This window comes from Sorex fumeus, unplaced genomic scaffold, assembly GCF_029834395.1.
Source record: "Sorex fumeus unplaced genomic scaffold, SorFum_2.1 ptg000063l, whole genome shotgun sequence".
Classification (NCBI taxonomy): domain Eukaryota; kingdom Metazoa; phylum Chordata; class Mammalia; order Eulipotyphla; family Soricidae; genus Sorex; species Sorex fumeus.
The window spans coordinates 8,194,994-8,215,265 of NW_026606120.1; the positions used below are offsets into that span (position 1 = coordinate 8,194,994).

Consider the following 20,272-nt stretch of genomic DNA (forward strand, 5'->3'; position numbering starts at 1 on the left):
CTGTGGGCTCTGAGGAACACAGTGAGAAATGAGTGCAGAGAACAGATTAGCTTCCTTTGCCTCATGGTGGGGAAGAGAGTTCTGCTCCGCTCCATGGGGGAGAGTAGCCAGCATTTAGAGATGGGAGGAGCGTAGGAGGGGTCGCCTGAGCTGGCTGACTCAGAAGAGGGGAGATTCAAGTGAGTGAATGTCAGAACCCCAAACTCTTGTCAAACCAAGAAATCTGGACTATCTCGGGGGACAGGGACATTGGTTAAACTGGAAGAAGATAGAAGAAAGTGGTTTAGAGAGTTAGTCATCTAGGGGCGGGGGGTGGGGGAAGAGGAGAAAGTTTAGAAACAATCAGCAGGGAGGCAGGGAGGGTGTGTGTGTGTGTGTGTGTGTGTGTGTGTGTGTGTGTGTGTGTGTGTGTGTTCTCTGCTTGCTACCCCTAGGGTTTCTGCTTGGTTTCAGTCCTGCTGTTGTCTTTAAGGCAGAATTGTCCTATGAGTGCTTCCCTGTGTGAGGGAGGAGGGGGATCGGGTTTCTTGGATTCTGTCTGCAACAAGAGAAGGGTGTGTTCCTTCCCAGAGGTGCTGCGCTAGGACTTACTGGAGACACCTACCAATTTCATATATATTTTTATTGGCTGGCGACAAGGACGGCACATCTGTGTATGGCGGCCCCACGTGCACAGGTGATCTCATCTCGACGTAGCTGCTTTCGGGAAGCTTGCAGGTGACACCAGGAGGGTCCTTAATTGTAGCGTAAGGGTTTTCACTGCTGTTCAAGGAACCAGTGCTAGAACTGCATGAGGATTCTTTCATGTAATCTGCAAGGCAAGAGAGAACTCTTAGGGAAAGCGACAAGGAACTAGACTTCATTGAAAATACCAGACCAAACTGTGATTGTTCATGTGCATTTCAGGATTCTTGAAACATAAAAACCTACAGGAATCCAAGATTTACTTGGATTTACTAAAGGTGTGGAGTGCTTTCCTAGGCAGAATCTTCTTATCAAGAAAGATGCTTTCAGGCACCAGAGCCATAGTCCAACAGATTGGGCATTTGCCTTGCACATAGTTGACCTGAGTTTCATCTCCAGCATCCCATATGGTCCCCTGAGCACCGCCAGTAGTGACTCCTGAGTGTAGTGCTAGGTGTGACCCAAACACCAAATGTTTTCAGAGGGATAGAATTTTTTTTTTTAGTAATGGAGTATGGCCAAACAGTAATCCAAGGTATTTATTACGCATTTTTCACATCTAGTATTTCACTTTTACAAAATCCTGTGAGGAGAGAGGACAGTTTACAAGGATGAGGTCTCAGAGAGATGAAGTGACTTGGTTCACGTTACATAGCTGAGCAGATTTGAGTCCTGCAGCCCAGAGGCAGTCCTGAGATGTGCCCTCTCTGTTCCTCCTGGTAACTCAGAGGAGGAGGCAGTAGGTTTGGACACAGATGTGAGCAGTGAGGAGACGTTAGGCCACAAGTGTGTGCACTGACCTTGGTCTGGAGATGCTGCTGATCAGAGGGGCCCAGGGGGAGTGAGAAGCACCACAGGCCCCAGCCTGAACTGGATCTTCCACCTCCCCACCTCGTTCTTGTCAGTGCTAACTGAAACCTATTGGTTTGTGTGTGTTGGGAAGGAGCAGCGTTTGCATCCATCAAGTGGTGTTTCATAACCACACCTGGCTAACTGGTTATGAGATCATCTGGTTTCAGAACTTGAACTCAGGGTTTCACACATGCAAAGCAAGTGTTAAGCCATTGAGCTTCACCCCCAATCCCCAAAACCCGTTTCAGCATCTTTTTCTGTCTGATAACCGCAAAAACTTTCACTTTCCTCTCAGGTTTGTCTTGTTTTTGGAAGCCAGAGTCACCAACTGTGCTGAGGGGTAACTCCTGGCTGAGCTGGGGACTGAGCCTGGCGAGGCTGTGGGCAAGGCAAGCACCTAAATCCTGATGCTTTTTTTTTTTTAACTGCCTGGCAGGTTTCTGATTCACAGGACTGCCTCAGCATACATCAGGGTGCGAAAGGATGCAGGCTGGATTCCGTGGTGCTGGGGCAGGAAGCTTCTCTGAGCAGGAGTCACTGGAGTACAGGGAGGCTCCTTTTCCTCTCCTTCCTTTTGGGGAAGAGCCTTGTTCTTGCTACTGGGCCCCGATGCCCCAAGCTGTGCCTGCCTGGGAGGGCAGGAGAATTGTCTGTTGGCAGTTTTGACCCTTGTTCTGGGAGGTCCTTACTCAGGATCTCCAAATAAGCATCTAGGGGCAGAGGCTTGAGAGACAGGCGTGATCTAAGATACCTCTTGGCTCCAGATTTCATTAAGTGATGGAGATGCTCAGGGCTTAATCCAGGGCTCTTAACTCAGGAATTAACTCCTGGTGGGGTGCCAGGGATTGAATCCAGGTCGACTGTGTGCAAGGCAATTGCCCTATCCGCTGTACTATCACTGTGGCACAAGTTTACGAGATTCTTGGATGATCTTTCTTTCACCTATTTATTTATTTATTTTTGGGTGCTCAGGGCTTGTTCCTGGCTCTGCTCTCGGGGATCACTCTTGGCAGGATTGGGGGAACACAGGGTGCCTGGGACCAAGCCCAGGTCAGCTGCATGTAAGGCCAGTGCCCTTCCTGCTGTACCATCCAGTCTATTGATCTTTCACCAGAACCACCAGAAATGACATTGGGGGGGGGGGGGGGCCTGCATTTATGTTTTTTTGTTTTTTTTTTTCCTTTTGTATTACTGTTTTCCCTTTTCAACATGCAAGATTAAGGAGAGAGAATAAAGGGATAGTGGGACACAGACAAACCTGTTTGCCCTGCAGCACCCTTGGACCCTGCATCACTGAGAGATGTGGCCCAGGAGCCCCCCAAGCCCCGTACTGCATCCTCACTGGGAACTGCCAGCCCAGGTGGGCTGGGAATTAACTGGGAGGGGGACATGGCCTCCCCAGGCCTGAAATAAAAGCAGTGACAGGACTGGAAGTCAGGGGTGACTGGTGGCGCCAGGAGCATTCCCGTGGCTGAGATGTGCTTCGAGGAGCCCCTACACACAGACCCGTTCCTGCTTCTAGAGCAGCAGACTGAGCAGGCGGGCAGCGAGGGTCTTCGCAGGGCACCGGGCAGCCTTGGAGCGCTTTCCTTAGAGCAGTTTCCGTCACATCTTAGCCCACAGGAAAAGGGGGCTCAGCTGTGGCCTCTCTGAGACAGACTTCTGCCAAGGGCCCCTGCAGAGTGGGGGCAGCGAGACGGCATTGGACAGCAGCAGGGCCTGCCCGCTCTGTGCTCCTGCGCAGTACTGGGAGTGACCACAGCGCTTACACCTCAGTCCCAGGGAGACGGTGACCTGGAGGCTGCCCGAGTCCCCATCAGTGCCTGTCTGGCCCGACTCCTACTCCCCGGCTTCTGTTCTGGCCCTTAGTGTGCACGCTCTCTGCAGGAATCGCCCTCACCCCGCCAGAAATCCCATTTCTCCTGCCGGTCAAGCCCCGGAGAGACGGAAGGTGGCGGTCCTGGCAGTGGTGATGGTGCTCAGGCGCTCGGGCAGCAGTTCAGCCAGAGCCTGAAGCCTCAGGCTGCAGTCCCCAGCTCCCTGCACAGGCCCCTCTGACCTGGTTCCCTTCCTGTGCCCACCTCCCCCCTTCCATGTTGACCCCCAGCCTCATGCGTGGCTCCAATCTGTGACTCCAATATCGTGACCTTTCGCATAGGTCCTCTCTTTTTTTTTTTTTTTTCTATTTGGAGTCACACCCAGCGACACTCAGGGGTTACTCTTGGCTCTGCACTCAGCAATTACTCTGCACTCGGGACCATATGGGATGCTGGGGATGGAACCCGGTCAGCCGTGTGCAAGACAAACACCCTACCCGCTGTACTATCATTTCGATGTAGGGCCGCCTTAGGTATCCCGGGCCTCCCGTTGGGAAACTGCCCTTCATCAGTCCTTCTCATTTCCATCATGGGGAGGAGGAGGGAGTCCTGGCTGCTTTCTGGTGTGGGGAACAGACTGACTGTACAGTAGAGGCTGCACCGAAGTTGACAAGAGAAGCTAGGGAGATGCTTTCTATACAGGGGCCATTGGCAGAGCGGGGAGGAAGGGCGAGGGCTGGTGGTGGTATTGCATGATGCAGTAAGTTGGATCCTGTTTCTGCTGGACGCTTGAGGCTGGGGACAGCCTGGCAGGTCGGCTGCTCAGGCTGCTGCTGAGTCATCCACCTACCTGCGGGACTGACTTCCTCCACTTAGAGAACCTGCCCTGCCCCGAGGCCAGCCTGTGAACTTTGCAGGGAAAGGAGGAAACTTCAACCTTGGCCACCCAAGCTGTGGGGCGTCACTTCCCCAGGGCCTGTAATTAGCATCAGCACCCAAGGTCTAGCCCTGTTATTCCCTGACCTTTGCTCTCATCTAGTTCCTGCTCATTCCTGCGCCCCAAATCAGTAGCATCAGGGCGGGCGGATGCCCTCCTCGGTAGGAAGCCCCAGTAGAAGGGGCACGGGCTCCCGCCACTGTGAGACCTGAACTGACTTGGCTTCGTTCTATGACTAAGACTGGCCGTCCACCCCGCAGCCCATGGCTGTCACTGAAAGGCCGCAGACTTTTCTCTTCCTGGGCACCCTTCCCCCCTCCCCCCCCCTCCCCCTCCCAAGCTGGCTTCTTTTTAACTGCAGTACAAAGAAACGGGGCCAGGACAGGGGAGATCTCAGGGTCAGGAGAACCAGCCAGGCTGAAAACAATTCTCAGGAAATCAGTGGCTCCTGGGACCCTGGGAAGCAGCCAGGAGAGATTTGGGGGCTGAGGGCATGGAGCAGACAGGGAAGGGAAGGGAGGGGAGCACCTTGGAGGACGCTGGAAGTGAGACAGTTTCGCTGTGGTGCTGGGGAAGTTCAGAGGTCAGGCTGGATGAGCAGTGGGGGTGGTCTGCTACCAGTTCCAGGAAGGCCTCAGGGAGGCAGAGAGGTAGACCCAGGCTGGGCACTTGCCCCAGGAGTGATCCCTGAAGGAGAGCCAGAAGCAAGCCCTGAGCACCACCTCAAATCCGTGTTTCCCAAAGAGGACAGGAGGGTAGTCCCAAACTCTGTGTGTGTGTGTGTGTGTGTGTGTGTGTGTGTGTGTGGTGTGTGTGTGTGTTTGTGTTTGTCCATTCCCAAACTGTGTGTGTGGGTAGTCCCAAACTGTGTGTGTGTGGTGGGGAGGGGGGGGTCCCAAAGTCTGTGTGTGTGTGTGTGTGTGTGTGTGTGTGTGTGTGTGTGTATGTGTGTGTGTTGGGGGGAGAGGCTTTCTGTTTGCCTAAGGGACATAAATCTTCAGGGTAGTGCTGAACAATTCTCCCTCTCCCCCACTACCCCCCTTCCCCCAAAAGCAGAGCAGTGGGCAGTTAAAACCTCTGTTTCAGATGGTCTAGGCTGGTGACAAGCCCCCTCCCTGCAGCACAGTGTCTCCAGCCCCAAGGCCCTAGAGAATGTGCTGACACAAACCTGCCCTTCAGACAGAAGATGAAGCCAAGAACCAGAAAGAAGACTGGCCTGCGCAGACAGCGCCCTGCGGAGGGCGGTTCGGAACTCAGGCCTCTGATCTCGGGCTGGACTCCCTCCCACCACGTTCAGAAGACCCTAAGGTTAAGGCTAAGCTGTGCCGTGCCTTTAGGCCACAGAATTTAGAAGTCATTTCATTCCTGGCACAAACTCATTTATTATTTATTTGGAAATCAGCCAGTTAGTGCTGTTTATCCCACTCTTTGATAACTGAGGAACAAGGAAATAGGGCCAGAACAGGGAAATCTTGGGGCCTGCAGCTCCAGCCAGGCTGAAAGAAGTTCTCGGGACTTCAGTGGCTCCTGGGGCCCAAGGTAACAGCCAGGAGAGACTTGGGGCTGGGAATGGGCGGTGGGAAGCCAAGGTGATGCAAAGCTCTATTTGTGCTTTGTTTGAGGAGGGGGGCACACCTGAGAGAGCTCAGTGATCACATGTGAGTCTGCCACGTGCAAAGCCAGTGCCTTAACCCGTGTGCCTCTCTCAGTCACGGTCCCAACTGACATTCCTTCCTCCTCTTCGGACTGCCCTGTTGGGAGTGTTGGTCCCCAGCACCTGCTGACCCCTTTCCATCTCTAATTAAGAGGATGATTATAACTCCGGTTGGTGAGACAAGCCCTGGCCACTCCCTGTCTTAACCTCAGTTCTGAGATCCCACAGGACAGGAGTGAATGGCACCGAGGCAGACACGCCTTAGCTCTGTTTTACATGGACGGTCATGGGTTCCGGAAGTGACTCTCCCAGCTAGAGAACAAAGCTCCTCGGAAAGTCGTGTGCTGATTTATGGAGGTTTCTGCACCCGCCTCGGCTTGTTTACGCCTGAGTCATGCACATTGTTGGAGGGGGAAGTGCCCTCAAGAGAGCTTCCTAACCTGCCCCCATGCAGTTTTGCACAGGAAACCGAGGCTCCAGGTCACAGACCCAACAGGAGAGCTGTCTTGGGTCGGAGCCTCGCCGTGCTTGCCTGTGGATGCTTTAAAAACACAGGGATGGGATTTGCTTCCACACAGCAGACACAGGTTCAATCCTTGGCATCCTGCCAGAGTGATGCCCCTCAGGGAATGCCTATTGCTGGGAATAGACTTCTCCTCTCACATCTTCCTGCTGGGACAACTGTGTTAATGGGGCTGTACCCTGCTCTCGCTCAGAGCACAATACACAACTCACCACCGAGCTTGCTCACCTGCTTCTAAGGACAACACTGCCAAGAGCTGCTGGTGACCACCCCCCTAACCCCCACCTCTCACTTCTCTTTGCAAACAGCTGTATCCCAGCTTCAGGGGATGCAGTGACCAGAACAGTAATCCAGGAAACATGTGGTTTCTAAGTGTGATTTGGTCGATCCCCAGATCCCTGGAACTCCTCAACACCTCTAGGCATTGGGGGCTCGGTCAGAGTTCTTTTATCAGCATCCTCAGGAGATGGACAGAACAGCTGGATTTTTTGTTTGGTTTTGGATTTGGGGGCCACATCCAGTGATGCTCAAGGCTTACTCCTGGCTCCCTGCTCTAGAGTAACTCCTGGCAGGGCTCAGGGAACTGCAGTGCCAGGGGTCAAACCTGGATTGGCTACATGCAAGGTCAGTGCCCTACCAGCTGTACTGTCAGTCCAGCCCCAGCCCAGCTGTGTGCTGTTTGTTTGTTCTTGGGTCCACTGGGCTGTGATCAGGTCTAACTACTCCTGGCTCTGTACTTGAGGATCAGTCCTGGTGGGTTCAGGACCAGACCCGGGTCAGCCACAGTGGAAGCAAGGCAAGCGCCTTAGCCACTGTCCGCGGGTCCTGGAAATAGCTCTCCCTGCTAGATAGCAAAGCTGTGTTTGTAAGGAGCTTTTCAGGTAGACTTCGGATTATCCACCAGGATCTTCGTTATCATTTCTATCTCTAAATTTGTCTGGGACTCTTGAATAAACATACCTCAGACTTCAGACCTCAGAGATCGTAGAAGTGCCTTGGTTGAGTAATGCAACAGGCCCAAACCTGCCCCAGCTGACGACCGGCAACTCAGTAGTGACCTTACTAGACCACAGGACAGGCATAATAACCCAGCCTGGCATAGACGGGGATTGGGCCGCGGTGAGCTCCCGGTTAATAAGTGACAGTTCCCATGACACCTCTCACCAGGTGTCCCAGCAACCCAGGTCGGGGCCAGGGGAGGGCCTGACCTTTCTTTGGCTTCAGCTTCAGACTTCCTCGACAGAGGCCCCACCTGGCAGTTCCCATGGGAGCCCCGACTCTGGGGGCGGGTGGGGTGGGGTGCAGGCTCCCTGGGGCAGGGGGTGTGGCCCAGTATTAACACTCGCCCCCACTCTGGTCCCAGCAAGTGCAGGTGGCGCTCCTCACAGTGCAACGACAGGAGGCCTCGGGGCAGGTAGATCGGCTTTATTTCAGACTTTAGAATCAATTTAGCTCAGACTAATTGGCTGGATAATGACGCTCTACATTTCCGAAGACATTTAGTTGACATCTATAAAAAACCCACAGGCAGTTTGCTAAGCAGGTGCAACTGAAACCGAAAGACGAATAAATCATTACTACAATGACTCCTCCCAGCCAGCGTTGCCAGCACCCCAGCCAGAGTCCTGTGCGTGGGCCTGTAACTTGGGGAGGGGGTGATGCCAGCCAGGAGTGGGGGAGATGAGGAATTCCTGCCAGCTGGATCCTCTACTCTTTGCTCTGGCTCAGCCCCGTGGCCGGGGGCCAGGCGTGGATACTCTACCTTTGAAGTCTTTGTCCATGACGTAGGTGTTCTGACGTCGATCCATTCCACAGGTGCCTGCATCAGAAAGGGGCGAGGAGAGGAGAGGTAGTGGTGAGTGGTGGTGAGAAAGGAGACACCCGCCAGGACAGCACAAATGTTCTTGCTTTGCTTTGCCTTTGGATTGTTCTGTTTCTCTTGCTTTCCTTTCTTTCCTGCCCTGGAAATAGCTCGGTTAGAGCTAGAAAATTGATTCGAGCTTAGTCTGTCTCAATCATTTTGACCGGATTGGAATTCTTTTATGTATTTACTTTTTAAGTTGGGTCACACCCACTGATGCTTAGCACTTCCTCCTGGCTCAGGACTCAGGGATCACTCCTGATAGGAATCAGGGGATGCCGGGGATCAAACCCAGGTTGGTCCTGTACAAGGCAAAAGCCCAACCTGCTGTACTATTGCTACCTTGGGAACTGACAAGACTGGTGAACCACAGTGCCCTGGTATAGTCTGCGCTTCTCCACTTGTGTCTTCACACTCATGAGGGGAACGTCTTTCTGGAACCACTCACTGGAGGTGAAGTTTCAGGTCCCCAAAGTATCAGGGAAAGGAATGAATCAGAACCAACTCAGCCGGCAGTTGGCTGCGTGACTCTCCAAATTCCAGTTCCGTTGGGTTTTAGAATGAGGGGAAATGGCTTTTCTGTCCTGGGTCTGCCGCTGGATTAAAAGAAGCCACTGGGGAGTGGTGGATGGCAGCTGAAGGTGTTCCCACATTTCTGCTCACGATTTACACATAATTGAATTGCTTAGAATTTTTTGAGGATTTCCTCCCTCTCTATCTTAGGGCTTATCCTAGATTCCCAATGGTCCTGAGCCCCAGATAGGGGTAGGACAGTTTTAGGAACCGTCTGTCCTCCCCCAGGGTCTGTTCTACTGATTCCAGAAATGATGAGGCCTCTTCAGGCTTTGGAGATTAAAGGGTCTGGCTCAGAATCTAAATTCCTTCTTTCACTTTTCAGACACATGCAGCTATTCTCTTGCTAGTTTTGGTTTGGGACCACACCCAGCAGTGCTTGGGGCTTACTCCTGTTCTGCACTCAGGCCTCACTCCTGGCGGTGCTCAGGACCATCTGTAACACTACAGGGACAGAGCCAGGATCGGCTGCCTGCAAGGCAAGCGCTGTCGCCGCTGCCTTACTCCCTAGCCATGGCACTGCTAAGGAAGGCATCCGCAGTGCTTGCTGGAGTCCCACGCTTTGCCAGAACCTGCCGGGCTGGTGTGGCTGCATTTCCCTGTGCTATAGGAGTGAGGAACCCTTCAGGAGCACGCAGGGCAGGATGGGAGCATGCTGCCTCCCCACACCTCAGCCCTGCACTGTTCATCAGCCAAGGGCTGCCTTACTAGATGGTTTCCCTTTACCCGCCCTAAGGGAGCCAGACAGAGAGGGGTCCAGAGAGGGGCAGAAACGGATCCCACCAGCACAAGAAGATGCAGCCCAGCCCAGATTCTCCCGCAGACCTGCCCAAGCGAGGCCGACATAGGATGGCAGGTGGCAGTTCCCCTTGCTGGCCTTCGACATCTCAGACTGAGCCCCCTACAGGCTCCTCTGCAGGATGGAGGAAGGTGAGGGGTTGTGTATGTGTGCAAGGAGCATTAGGGGGGGTTAGAACATCATCACGCCGCCAGACTGGAGGTGTCTGAGCTCTAGGAACGAGACAAAGCCTGCATGTAGGCCCAGGTGCTCCAGCTCACAAGGGCCCTGCCTCCTGTAGTAGCCATGGCCTTTGTCCACTGCACTTCCTCCTGTGTACCAATTTCTGTGGCAGCTCCCAGAGCTGGGCTGATGTGCCAATGCCCAGGCTTTCTGTCTTTCCCAAGCCACGAGGGTGAACACAAGGTGCTGTTCCGGACTCCCCACACCCCTTCCTCAACACCCATCCCGCACACCTGAGAGCTTGGCTGGGGACACTGGGGTGCCTTGGGTCTCTCTCTGGGGGTTACTGACATATTCACCGGAGGACCACTTTCTGCCACCCACACTCATGGGGCCCACAAGAACCCCCAGATCATTCCCAAGTCACTTCCCGGTGGTTTAGGATTGTGGTCGTGCCAGGTAGGGGTGGGGGTTGGGGAGGGGGATGATGCTCCTTTCCCTGAGACCCAAGACCCAGACCCCTTTGTCCACATCCACCTACGAAGCAGAAGGGGTGGTGGAGCAGGTCAGTGGGGGGCTTGTGAGCTGTTCCTGTCTGGAGGGAGGGGAGAGTCCCGGGACCCCAGGAAGGAGAAGTTTGAGGCAGGTGCTGGTCTGGTCTGGTCTGGTGTGTGACCCTCAGGGGCCCTGGGGGGAGGAGGCAGGGTTGGGGGTCTCTAACCTGGCGAGGGCTGCTCAGCAGGGCTGCTGAGGTGCCTAAGTTCAATGTAGAAGTCTTCGGGCGGGTACCTGGCCTCCAGGGCACTGATCTGGAAATGGGAATCTAGTGAGAGGAATGACAGGAGGAGCCATTATTCCCGGGGCCTGGCTGGGCAAGGGAGGGGACTGTGGGGCGGGGCCAGCACCCTCCTCTCCCACCCCCCCTCCTCCAAGGCAGGGCCCAAGGGAGAGGTGGGCCAGGTAGGGCCCCCTTCCCAGATGTGACCCACATTGAGTTCTCACATCTGGGCCCTGGGTAAGGACCTCCCTGTCCCTGGAGTCTAGGGCTCAGTTGCTCAGCACCCCTTTCCCCGAGGGGAACCAGGTTCCTATGAGCCCTTCTCCTGGGAGCTGGGACAGGGTCGGGGAAAGAGGTGGGCCATCCAGGAGGGGACAGGCCCCGGCCACTACTGACCTAACACGTTCACATAGCTGTAGGGGGTCCAGCCTGCTGTGTCTCTGTCAAGGGACTTGGTGCTGAGCTGTTTGGAGAACAGGAGAGCCGGTTAATCCCTGCTGGGTGCCCCAACCTCACCTCGCCCCCCCGCCCAGGGTGGAGGGGAGCTGCCCGCTAACATCCTCACCCTCACGGCCGGTGGGCAGGAAGAGTCTCTGAAACAGTGGCCCTCATCCCATACTGGGGTCTGGATGTCAGGAGATCATGTAAAATTTGACAACCAACAGTTAAAGGTTTCTGCACACAGTGACACCCCCAAATCCAAAATCAATGCATGATGAATCCAGGGTGTTTCTGAGTGCGTATGTGTGTGTGTGTGTGTGTGTTGGGGGGGGGCGGAGCTCGGGCCCCATCCGGTGGAGTTCAGGGCTGACTCCTGGCTCTGTACTCAGGGATCACTCCTGCTGAGGCTTGGAGGACCCTCTGGGGCCCTGGGTATTGAACCCGGATGCACCTGCAATACAATCTCTCCGACCCTGAGGTGTTTCTGGAAGCGCTGGCCTGTATCATATTTCTCCAGTGAAAAAAGGCCCTGGACGGGAAAGTTCAAGAAAGCCTGAGGGCCCACCACAGTGTGCTGAGGCCGGGGAGCAGAAGGTTCTCTCTGACTGATGCCGGCCAGGGGCTGTCAAGAGCTGGGAACTAGAGATGAGGTGCGGGAGGGAGGCTCAGCTGCAGTGGGACGGCAGTCCCCCATCACCCTTCCTGGGATTTAGGCTTTCCAGGGAGGGATCCTTAGGGTGCAAGCTCTGTCTTGGTGGTATTGTTTGGGGGCCATGTTTGCTGGCTGCATGCAAGGCACGCATCCTACATGCTGGCCTATCCTCCAGCTGGTGCAGTCTTTCTGAGATTTTTTGGGTTTTGGCCACACGAGTGTTTGTGGCTTACTCCTGGCTCTGTGCTCAGGAGTTTTCCCTGGTGGTGCTTGGGGGCCCATATGTGGTGCTGGGAATCGAACCTAGGTCAGCTGTGTGCAAGAAAAAACACCCTCCCCACTGTCCTATCTACCCAGCCCGGTGCAATCTTTCTGTTCCTGCATTTGCGCCCACTGTCTCTGCAGTCTCTGTCCTGATTTCACAGTAAGGACGGCCCATGGCACAGCAGGGCACACCCCGGCAGAGCTGGGTGTACAGCCCCTCGTGCTATGCAGGTCCTCACAGCATGCACCTCTGGTACACACGCCACCCTCACCCTCTGACACGGCCAGTCGTAGGGTCACTGAGGGTACTTCTCTGCATGAGGGATCCCTGGAGAACCAGGCCAGGGCTGATGTGGCTACAAGGGGCCACTGTCCCTGAGCTGTGACGTCTGTGGCTTCAGCTGATGCCCGGCCTCAGTCGGGGGACACTCAGATAAGCCCCAGTGGAGTAGGACTAAGAGCTTGGGCTGTGTGTGGGCCTGGCTCCCGAGAGCCCTCGGATCCTAGGGAAGTTGGGGGAGGGGGGGAATTGGCCCATGGAGAACACCGCCAGTCTACAGATCATGCCTGCGACACAGGGACATTAAAGCCCTGAACTGGGTCACACACGTAAGAACTTTGTTTTCACATAAGTTTCTCAATGATTTATGCTCATAACTGATTTGTTATACTTATTTTTATATACTTACAGACCTGAACTTGTGTAGCAATTTCTAAGGCAAAAAAAAGAGTTGCAGGTGGAAAAAGTTTAAGAAGCCCGGCTTTGTTGTTATTTTTGCTGGGGGGGGGGCCTCACCCAACAGTGCTCAGTCTACTCCCAGCTCAGTGCTCGGGGGACCATGTGGTGCAGTAAATTGAATGCAAAGCCTCAAATGTGCAAAGAAGTGCTTAACGACTGAGCCCCACACCCCTGGCCTGCAAAGGCCCTCTCTGAAGCCCCGGGGGTGGGCTGGGGGCCCATATCAAGCCAGCATGGCAAGGCAGAAAGAAAGGATTTGCAGGGGGCAAGAGCTAGAGAAGAAAGGTGGCTTTTGGTCACGTTCTTGCCCCGGCAGGGCTGTTACAACTACGAGCTCTGGGGGCAGCTCGCGTGGTAGCCTGCCAGACCCCAGGCTCCATGCTTGGCCTGCATTTTTGAATGTCCTACCCTGCATCCTGGTGCATGTGGGGAGTTCACTCCAGGCGGTCCCCAGCACCCCAGCCCAGCACTGCGTGGGGACATCTCTTCCATCCTGCCACACTCCCCGGCATGCTGTGTGCCCTTGCTAGGCCTCATGTCGGTGCTGATGGCTGCACACAGATCATGGGCTACGGCCAGATGCAGGCCCCCACAAGGCGGTCACCCTGACATCAGTGCAGTGACCCTTGCAGTTGACAGTAATGTGCTGTGGTTAGTGAGTGTTTTTTTTTTTTTTTTTTTTTGCGTCCACACCTGGCAATGCACAGGGGTTACTCCTGACTCTGCACCCAGGAGAATTACTCCTGGCGGTGCTCAGGGGACCATATGGAATAGCTGGGAATCGAACCCAGATCGACCTCGTGCAAGGCAAATGCCCTACCTGCCGTGCTATCACTCAAGCCCCCTAAATGTATCCCATTCTTTACCTTAAACCAAATAGTTTTCATTTTGTTTTGTTTGTTTTGTTTTACTTTTTGGTTCACACCTGGCTCATGCACTCAGAAATTACTCCTGGTGGTGCTCGGGGGACCATATGGGATGCTGGGAATCGAACCCAGGTTGACTATGTGCTACCACTCCAACAGTTAGTGTTTAAAAAGGGAGCAAATGACCACGTTCTTTTGGTTTGAGGGCCACACCCTGCAGTGCTCAGGGTTTCTTCCTGGCTCCTGTGCTCAGGGGTCAATCCTGAGCATCAGGGGACCAGCTAGTGTGAACTGGACTGGAACCCGGGTCGGCCACATCTGGGCTTTCCTCGCTGGACTTGATCTCGCACCCAGTGGCTACTCTGGTCCAGGTGGCTGTGTTGCAAGGCAGCTGGGGCTCACTGGATGCACACAGCGGGTGGGGGGCCGGGGAGGTGACTCAGCGGCAGTGCTCACAGCTCACATGCACGCGTCCCTGGGTTCCTGCACACCCTGGGCTGTTTTCACGCGATGCCCACAGGTGCCCTGTGCTATGCTGCCTGGAGCTGACCTGCTCCCCGGGTCACGGGGCTACTGGACCCCCATACTGGCACCTGATTCTCCAGCTGGGCCAGAGGAGGGGTCTGGCTCCTGCCTGGTGGGGATGAGGGCCGAGGGGGGGGTGGCGGTGGGGCGGGGGAGTCCGGGGCCCAGTACCTTGGTGGGGCTGTTCCTGTCCAGAGTGCCGGCCTGGCCGCTGGCAGGCCCCCCGCACGCCAGTGCGTGGTAGCTGGAATTGGACAGGCACTGGGCATGGCTGCTACTCTGAGACAAATCTGGGAAGAGAACAAGGCCCCACATGCCATCGTGAGCCTGAGATACCCCAATACTGACACGGTCTGGGCAGCCTTGAGAGGGCCTGCAGAGAAACCACACCCTGCCCCCCAGAACCCCCGAAGCTTCCCGGTACCCAGCACACTCAGGATGTCTCAGGAGCAAGGCCTGGACAGGTAAAGCCTGGGGGCCCCTCCTGGGGCTGTGCTGGTCCTTCTGTGCTCCCCCCAGGCCACAGAGAACCCCACCCCATTAGCACCCTCCTTCTTGCCTGCTCTGGGACCTCTCCATGGGCAGGACATTCCATGGGATGACCCAGCAAACCCAGATAGCTCTGCCCACTACAGTCAGAGGAAACACCAGGCAGTGCTCAGGACTGACTCCTAGCTCTGCACGCAGGGATCACCCTTCCTTTCCCCCTGCTTCTGGTTTTTGGACCATACCCGGCTGTGCTCGGGGCTTTCTTCCAGTTCTGCACTCAGGAATTACTCCTAACAGTGCTGGGGGAAGGGGAGGCAGGGGACCATATGGGATGCCAGGGATTGAACTCTGGTCGGCTGCGTGCCAGACAAGCATCCTGCCTGCTGTAGTGTCACTCTTGGTGGAGCCACGGGGACAATATGTGGTGCTGGGGCTCGAACCCAGGTCAGATGCATGTGAAGCAAACACTCTCCCTGTTGAACTCTCTCTCCAGTCCCAGACCCCAAGTTTTATCTGTGCCCAAAGGGTTTCAGCAGTTGGGCTCTCACCAGGGCGCAGACTCAGGACTACTCCCCGGAGGCTGCATCTGCTTCTAGCAGGGAGCTGGGGCATCACCACCGGGGGTAGGGGAGGGGTGGGGGGTGCCCAAGAGGATCCAACGAAGATGCAGGAGGCCAAGGTAGCTGCTTACCCACCTAAGCCCTCCTCCCTGCAGCCCCAGGCCCATGGGCAAACTCTGCCCATCTGTAACCTCGTGGGTGGAAGGGAAGTGAAACTTTCTCACCTCTCAGGGAGGGACCCAGGCTCAGTGGAGATGCTCCCACCCTCACTGCATTCAGTCCCACAGAGGGGGCGGGGAGGGAGCTTGCAGTGCAACAGAGCTACCCCCTCTTGTTGCATTCACCCTGGGACCAGAGGGTGGGATGCCCCAAAACTCTTGGCGAGGAAGCAAGTCCCCAGCACACAGGAGCACCGGCCAAAAGTGAAATCCCAGTGAGAAGCAAAAGGCTGGACACGGGCCCACCCCAGAGCCACCCCCCCCAGCCCCCGCCCTCATTCTCTGCCCCCGCCAGCCCGAAAGCGGGGTCCTGGGGCTCACCAGAGAGTGAGTAGTCGGTGCTGGTCATCCTCAGGGCGGGTGTGTAGGACACGCGTGGGGCCAGGTCCCGGGCCTTTTGATGGTGTCGCCGCCGCCGCCAGGCGAAGAGCCCGAGCAGCACGGCCAGGAGGGTCAGCAGGAGGATGATGCCTGTGGCTGCACCCACCGAGTGCCGCCCGGACCCCCGCGCGGGGCTGATCTTGGTGTAGGGGTTCAGCTCCTCCATCATGAGGGCGGCTGTGGGCAGACGAGAAGCCTGAGCCCACAGGCTCACAGCTCCTTAGCCCTGCTCTGTGTGCAACCGCGCCCAGCTCACTCCCAACCCATCCCACCTCCAGCCCCAGGCTGGCCTAACGGGTGGGGAGCTCAGGGTGGTGGCTGAGGCAGATCTCCATCAGGCAGGAAGCACCCGCCGTGTCCTGGTGCTCTTGCCACTGTCCCAGGACCCTGTGCAGAGTGGCACCTTGGTCTTCCCCACCCTGAGATATGGGACCCTTATCTCTTCCCATGGCCACGACAGTGGGCGTTGCAGACTCGCTCTCTCTCCCTGTATACTGCTTTTGGGGAGCTGTGGGCAGCAGCTGGCAGGTGGCCTGAGAAACCTCAGTGCTGTTGGACGTGCTGCCCACAGACCTCCCTCGTGACAGCCTTCATGTGGCTAAGACCTGGCACACGGACGCCCACTCCGGGTGTCCTGGAGGTGCAGCAGGCACTGGCCACGCAGCACCCAGCCCCTGCCACCCCACTGAAGTCAGCATGGCACCGTTCAGGTCTGCCACCAACAGTCAGGTGAAAGGGCAATGCTCTTCTGGGGTCCCAGCGATTCTCATGGCTTACTCCTGACGCTTGTGCTCTGGGAGATCGCTCCTGGCGAGTTCAGTGTTATGCCAGGGATCAAACCCTGGTCCGCCCCGTGCAAGGCAGGTGCCCGACCCTCTGCACTATCACTCCAGTAGGGGGCGATGCGTTTCACCTGTTTCTTATAATATGGGGTAACTGAGGGCTGGTCCATGCCGACCCCCTACCCCAGCTCCTATGACCCCAAACCACACACAAAGTGGCCACACCCTGTGATCTAGCCCCAGCCTCATCTTGCCTTGGTCCTCCCTGCCCTGTTGCAGGAGTCCCTGCAACTCCAAAGCCAGGATTGAGCAGGGTTCCCCTGGGGCTGCTGGACACTCCACAGGACTGGGGGCCCGGGTGGGGGACAAGAGTTCATCTCTGCCTCCGCTGTCCACGCGGAGTGCCGGCCAGGCGCCAGCGAGGTCCCGTTACCTTGGTCACACCTGATCCCCTTGAAGCCGGCGCTGCAGTAGCAGGTGCCCGTGACGTGGTCGCACGTGGCGTTGTTCATGCACTCGCACAGCTGCTGGCAGCCGTATCCGAAGGTCCCGGGGGCGCATCCTGCGAGGGGGGTGAGACAAGCTGGGCGTCGGGGGGAGGGGGCAAGCCCGCTTTCCCCGGGGCCCCCAGGGGAGGGGCGAGGCGGGCCGGCGCTTACTGTGCTCACAGTGCGGCCCCGTGAAGCCCGTTCGGCAGGAGCACTGGCCGCTGATGTGGTCGCAGCTGGCGCCGTTCTGGCACTGGCACAGGCGCGCGCAGTCCTTCCCGTAGAAGGCGGCCGGGCAGCCTGCAGGAACCGGGTCGCTGCCAGCCCGGCCCGACCTGGCCCGGCAGGACCGGACCCCGCCCCAGTCCCAGCCCGCCCCGCCGCCCTGCCGTGCCCGCCGCCGCCGGCAGGGGGCAGCGCCACCCCGGCGCCGAGTCCCGCCCGCTTACGCTGAGCGCAGAAGAGGCCGGTCCAGCCCGGGCCGCAGCGGCACGCGCCGTCCTCCGCGCTGCAGGTCGCACCGTGCTGGCAGCCGCACGTGTGGAAGCACGCGGGGCCCCAGAAGCCCGGGGGGCAGGCTGGGGGCGGGGGAAAAGGAGGGGGAGGAAGGGGCCGCAGGTCAGAGACACATATAGTGCTGATGGGACACCCGGGGTCTCCGAGAATCCAGAGTCCCCTCCCAGCTCTGCACCTGGTCCCCCAGACTGGCCCGCTTGGACCGGGGCGCGGGGTGAGCAAGCGCTGAGACTGTGCTGAGTGCCCAGGAGGGGCCCTTCCTCCTTTGGGCTCCTATGTCCTGTAGCACTGTCCCCCTGGCCACCAGCTAGTGGAGACCCCTTGGGATCACCCACCAGCCTGGAAGTCCCGGAGACTGGCGGTAGCCGTCAGCTCCGCACCAGACTTGGTGCAGCTTCTGCGAATAGTGCAGACCATCCTTCACCCCCATCCCCCACTAGAGGTTCCCTGCACACGTGCTGAGGACCTGGAGCATGGATTTATTTTATTTTATTTGGTTTGGGACCACACCTCGCGGTCCTCAGGAGTTGCTCCCGGCTCTGTGCTCAGGAATTACCCCTGGAGGTGCTTGGGTTGCTAGGGCTCAAACCCGGGTCAGTCACATGTAAGGCAAGTTCCCTACTTTGATATTGTTCCAGTCCTCCCCCTCTTATTTTAGATTCTCGTATTGCCAGGGCCTCCCAGGGCTAGCACCCCCAGACCATGCTGTTCCCCATGCCAGGGTGGAAGGATTCCCGAGCGCTGACTGGGACGCAGACTGCATTGTACCCTGCAGGGGATCCCAGCCCGGGGTGGGACTCCCCCCCCCCCGGGGGGGGCAGCAGCTTACCCTGGGAGCAGTCCTTGCCCACCCATCCGGGGAAACACTGGCAGGAGCCATCAGCGGGGCTGCAGGTGCTGTTGTTGGCGCAGGAGCAGAGCTGGGCGCAGTCCTGCCCAAAGCGGCCGCTGGCGCACACTGCGGGCACAGGGAGCCTGGCACCATGTGCCTGTGCCCAGGTCACAGCCGGAGCCCCTGAGTGCTGGATCCAGGGACAGGGATGGGACCTGCAGGCCCCCCGCCCCCTCCTCCTGTGGTGTCTGTCCAGCCTCCCACAGCCTCCTCTCTGTGATTTCCCTGTGCCCCTGGGCCCAGCCTGCATCTCCTACACCTGTGGGATGGTTCCCTGCCTGCCTCCCTGCTTCCCGCAGAATTCCCTGTCCTGGGAAAGGCCACTTCCTCCCTCCACGGTTCCACGGAGTTAGCTGTGCGCCCTTCCACACTACCTCTGCCTTACAAGGAGGAACTCGGGGCAGGAGCGAGAGGGCAGTGGGGAGGGCACCGGTGTTGCACGTGGCTGACCCGAGTTGCATCCCCAGCACCCCGTAGGACCCACCAGGCCCCCCAGGAGTGATCCTTGAGCAGAGAGTTAGCCCCAAGCACTGCTGGGTATGGACTCCCCAAAACAAAACCCCCAAACAAACTAACACAGTTTTGAGTCTGGTGGACATTTAGGAAAGGTTTCAAGGGCTAAAATGGGCCTCAGAAGCCATGGCTTTGGGGGTCCTACTGGGCTCTGCCCCTCCTGGCATCCCCCTCAAGGCTGCATCCCCACTGCCCCCATCTTGGTTTTTTTTTAGTTGTTTTTTTGTTTGTTTTTTGCTTTTTGGGTCACACCCAGTCATGCTCTGGGGTTACTCCTGGCGAATGCACTCAGGAATTACTCCTGGCGGTAATTGGGGGAACATATAGGATGCCGGGTTGGCCGCTTGCAAAGCAAATGCCCTACCCGCTGTGCTATTGTTCTAGCCCCTGCCTCCATCTTGGGAGAAGCTGTTGGGAAGAACTTGGGGGTGCCTGGCTGGGGCGGGTGCAGCTTCTTGGGAGAAGCAGCCTCCACTCAGGGGCAGGCCCTCTCCCTCACACCCTGCGTGGCCCAGTGAGACTGGGCATCTGAGGTGGAGGGGTGGCCACTTCTCCCCACACAGGAGTGGGACAGGTCAAAATGGAAGCCGCCTGTCCCAAGTTCTTCTGACCAGGGTCCTGGTTTATTTATCCAACAAAAGATTATTCAGTTCAACAAAAGTCCTCACAAATCTCAGCTCAGCCCAGTGTGGGGACAGGGACTCCCCTTAGGAAGTGTAGGTGGAGAAACAAGAGAGGTTAAATCACTTGCCTAAAGTCACACCGATTAGAAGGGCGGCCACTATACAGGTCATCTCTCTTGGGCTCTCAGTTCCTTGTCTTTGGAATCAACATCTGATGACAGCCTGGTGCCCCTCAGGCCTCCTGCTGGGCTCAGAGCCCCTGGCAGGCTGGCAGCTGTGATCCTACGCTTCCTCAGCTCCTTCCAAGCAATGACCCTGTTTGCAGGTGGTCGCCTTATCACTTCCTGTCTCCCTCCTTCCTGTTTGTGGGAGGGACTTGACTTGGGAGACCCCTGGGGCCCCAGCCCAGTCCTCTGACCAGATATGCCTCTCTTGGAAACCTTCCTCCTCAGCGGGCAGCACCCCTCATGCGACCAGTTGACTTTGCGGACTTGAGAGCGAGGCGGCAGAGAAGCAAACACCGAGAAATATGCGGTCTAGGCGTAATGATCCTGCAGATGCTCTGCCTGTCATTTGTAACGCGCCGGAAAGCCGGGCATTAGAAAGTGTCAGCTCAATTTTTTACAAGGTTTGAGACTTAACCAGGGCAGTTGCCATTAATAGCAAACTCTATTAGATCTATA

The 20,272-nt window shown here is 56.9% G+C and overlaps 1 protein-coding gene across 14 annotated transcripts in view; it reads right to left on the reverse strand.

Annotated features, from left to right (window-relative positions):
* Positions 1-587: 587 nt before the first annotated feature.
* MEGF11 (multiple EGF like domains 11) overlaps positions 588-20,272 on the reverse strand; it is a 311,370-nt gene continuing 291,685 nt past the window's right edge. Inside the window, exons 16-25 of one of the 14 annotated variants that reach the window (XM_056127064.1) lie at positions 18,391-18,519; positions 17,495-17,623; positions 17,217-17,345; positions 16,991-17,119; positions 15,716-15,952; positions 14,299-14,417; positions 11,037-11,103; positions 10,584-10,685; positions 8,230-8,286; positions 588-811 (exon numbers count right to left, since the gene is read on the reverse strand). In XM_056127064.1, coding sequence (XP_055983039.1) covers positions 588-811; positions 8,230-8,286; positions 10,584-10,685; positions 11,037-11,103; positions 14,299-14,417; positions 15,716-15,952; positions 16,991-17,119; positions 17,217-17,345; positions 17,495-17,623; positions 18,391-18,519 — 1,322 coding nt within the window. Of the gene's footprint in view, positions 812-7,880; positions 8,017-8,229; positions 8,287-10,583; positions 10,686-11,036; positions 11,104-14,298; positions 14,418-15,715; positions 15,953-16,990; positions 17,120-17,216; positions 17,346-17,494; positions 17,624-18,390; positions 18,520-20,272 lie in introns of those variants that run through there. The other 13 variants (XR_008794233.1, XM_056127066.1, XM_056127065.1 and 10 more) reach the window with 13 other exon arrangements.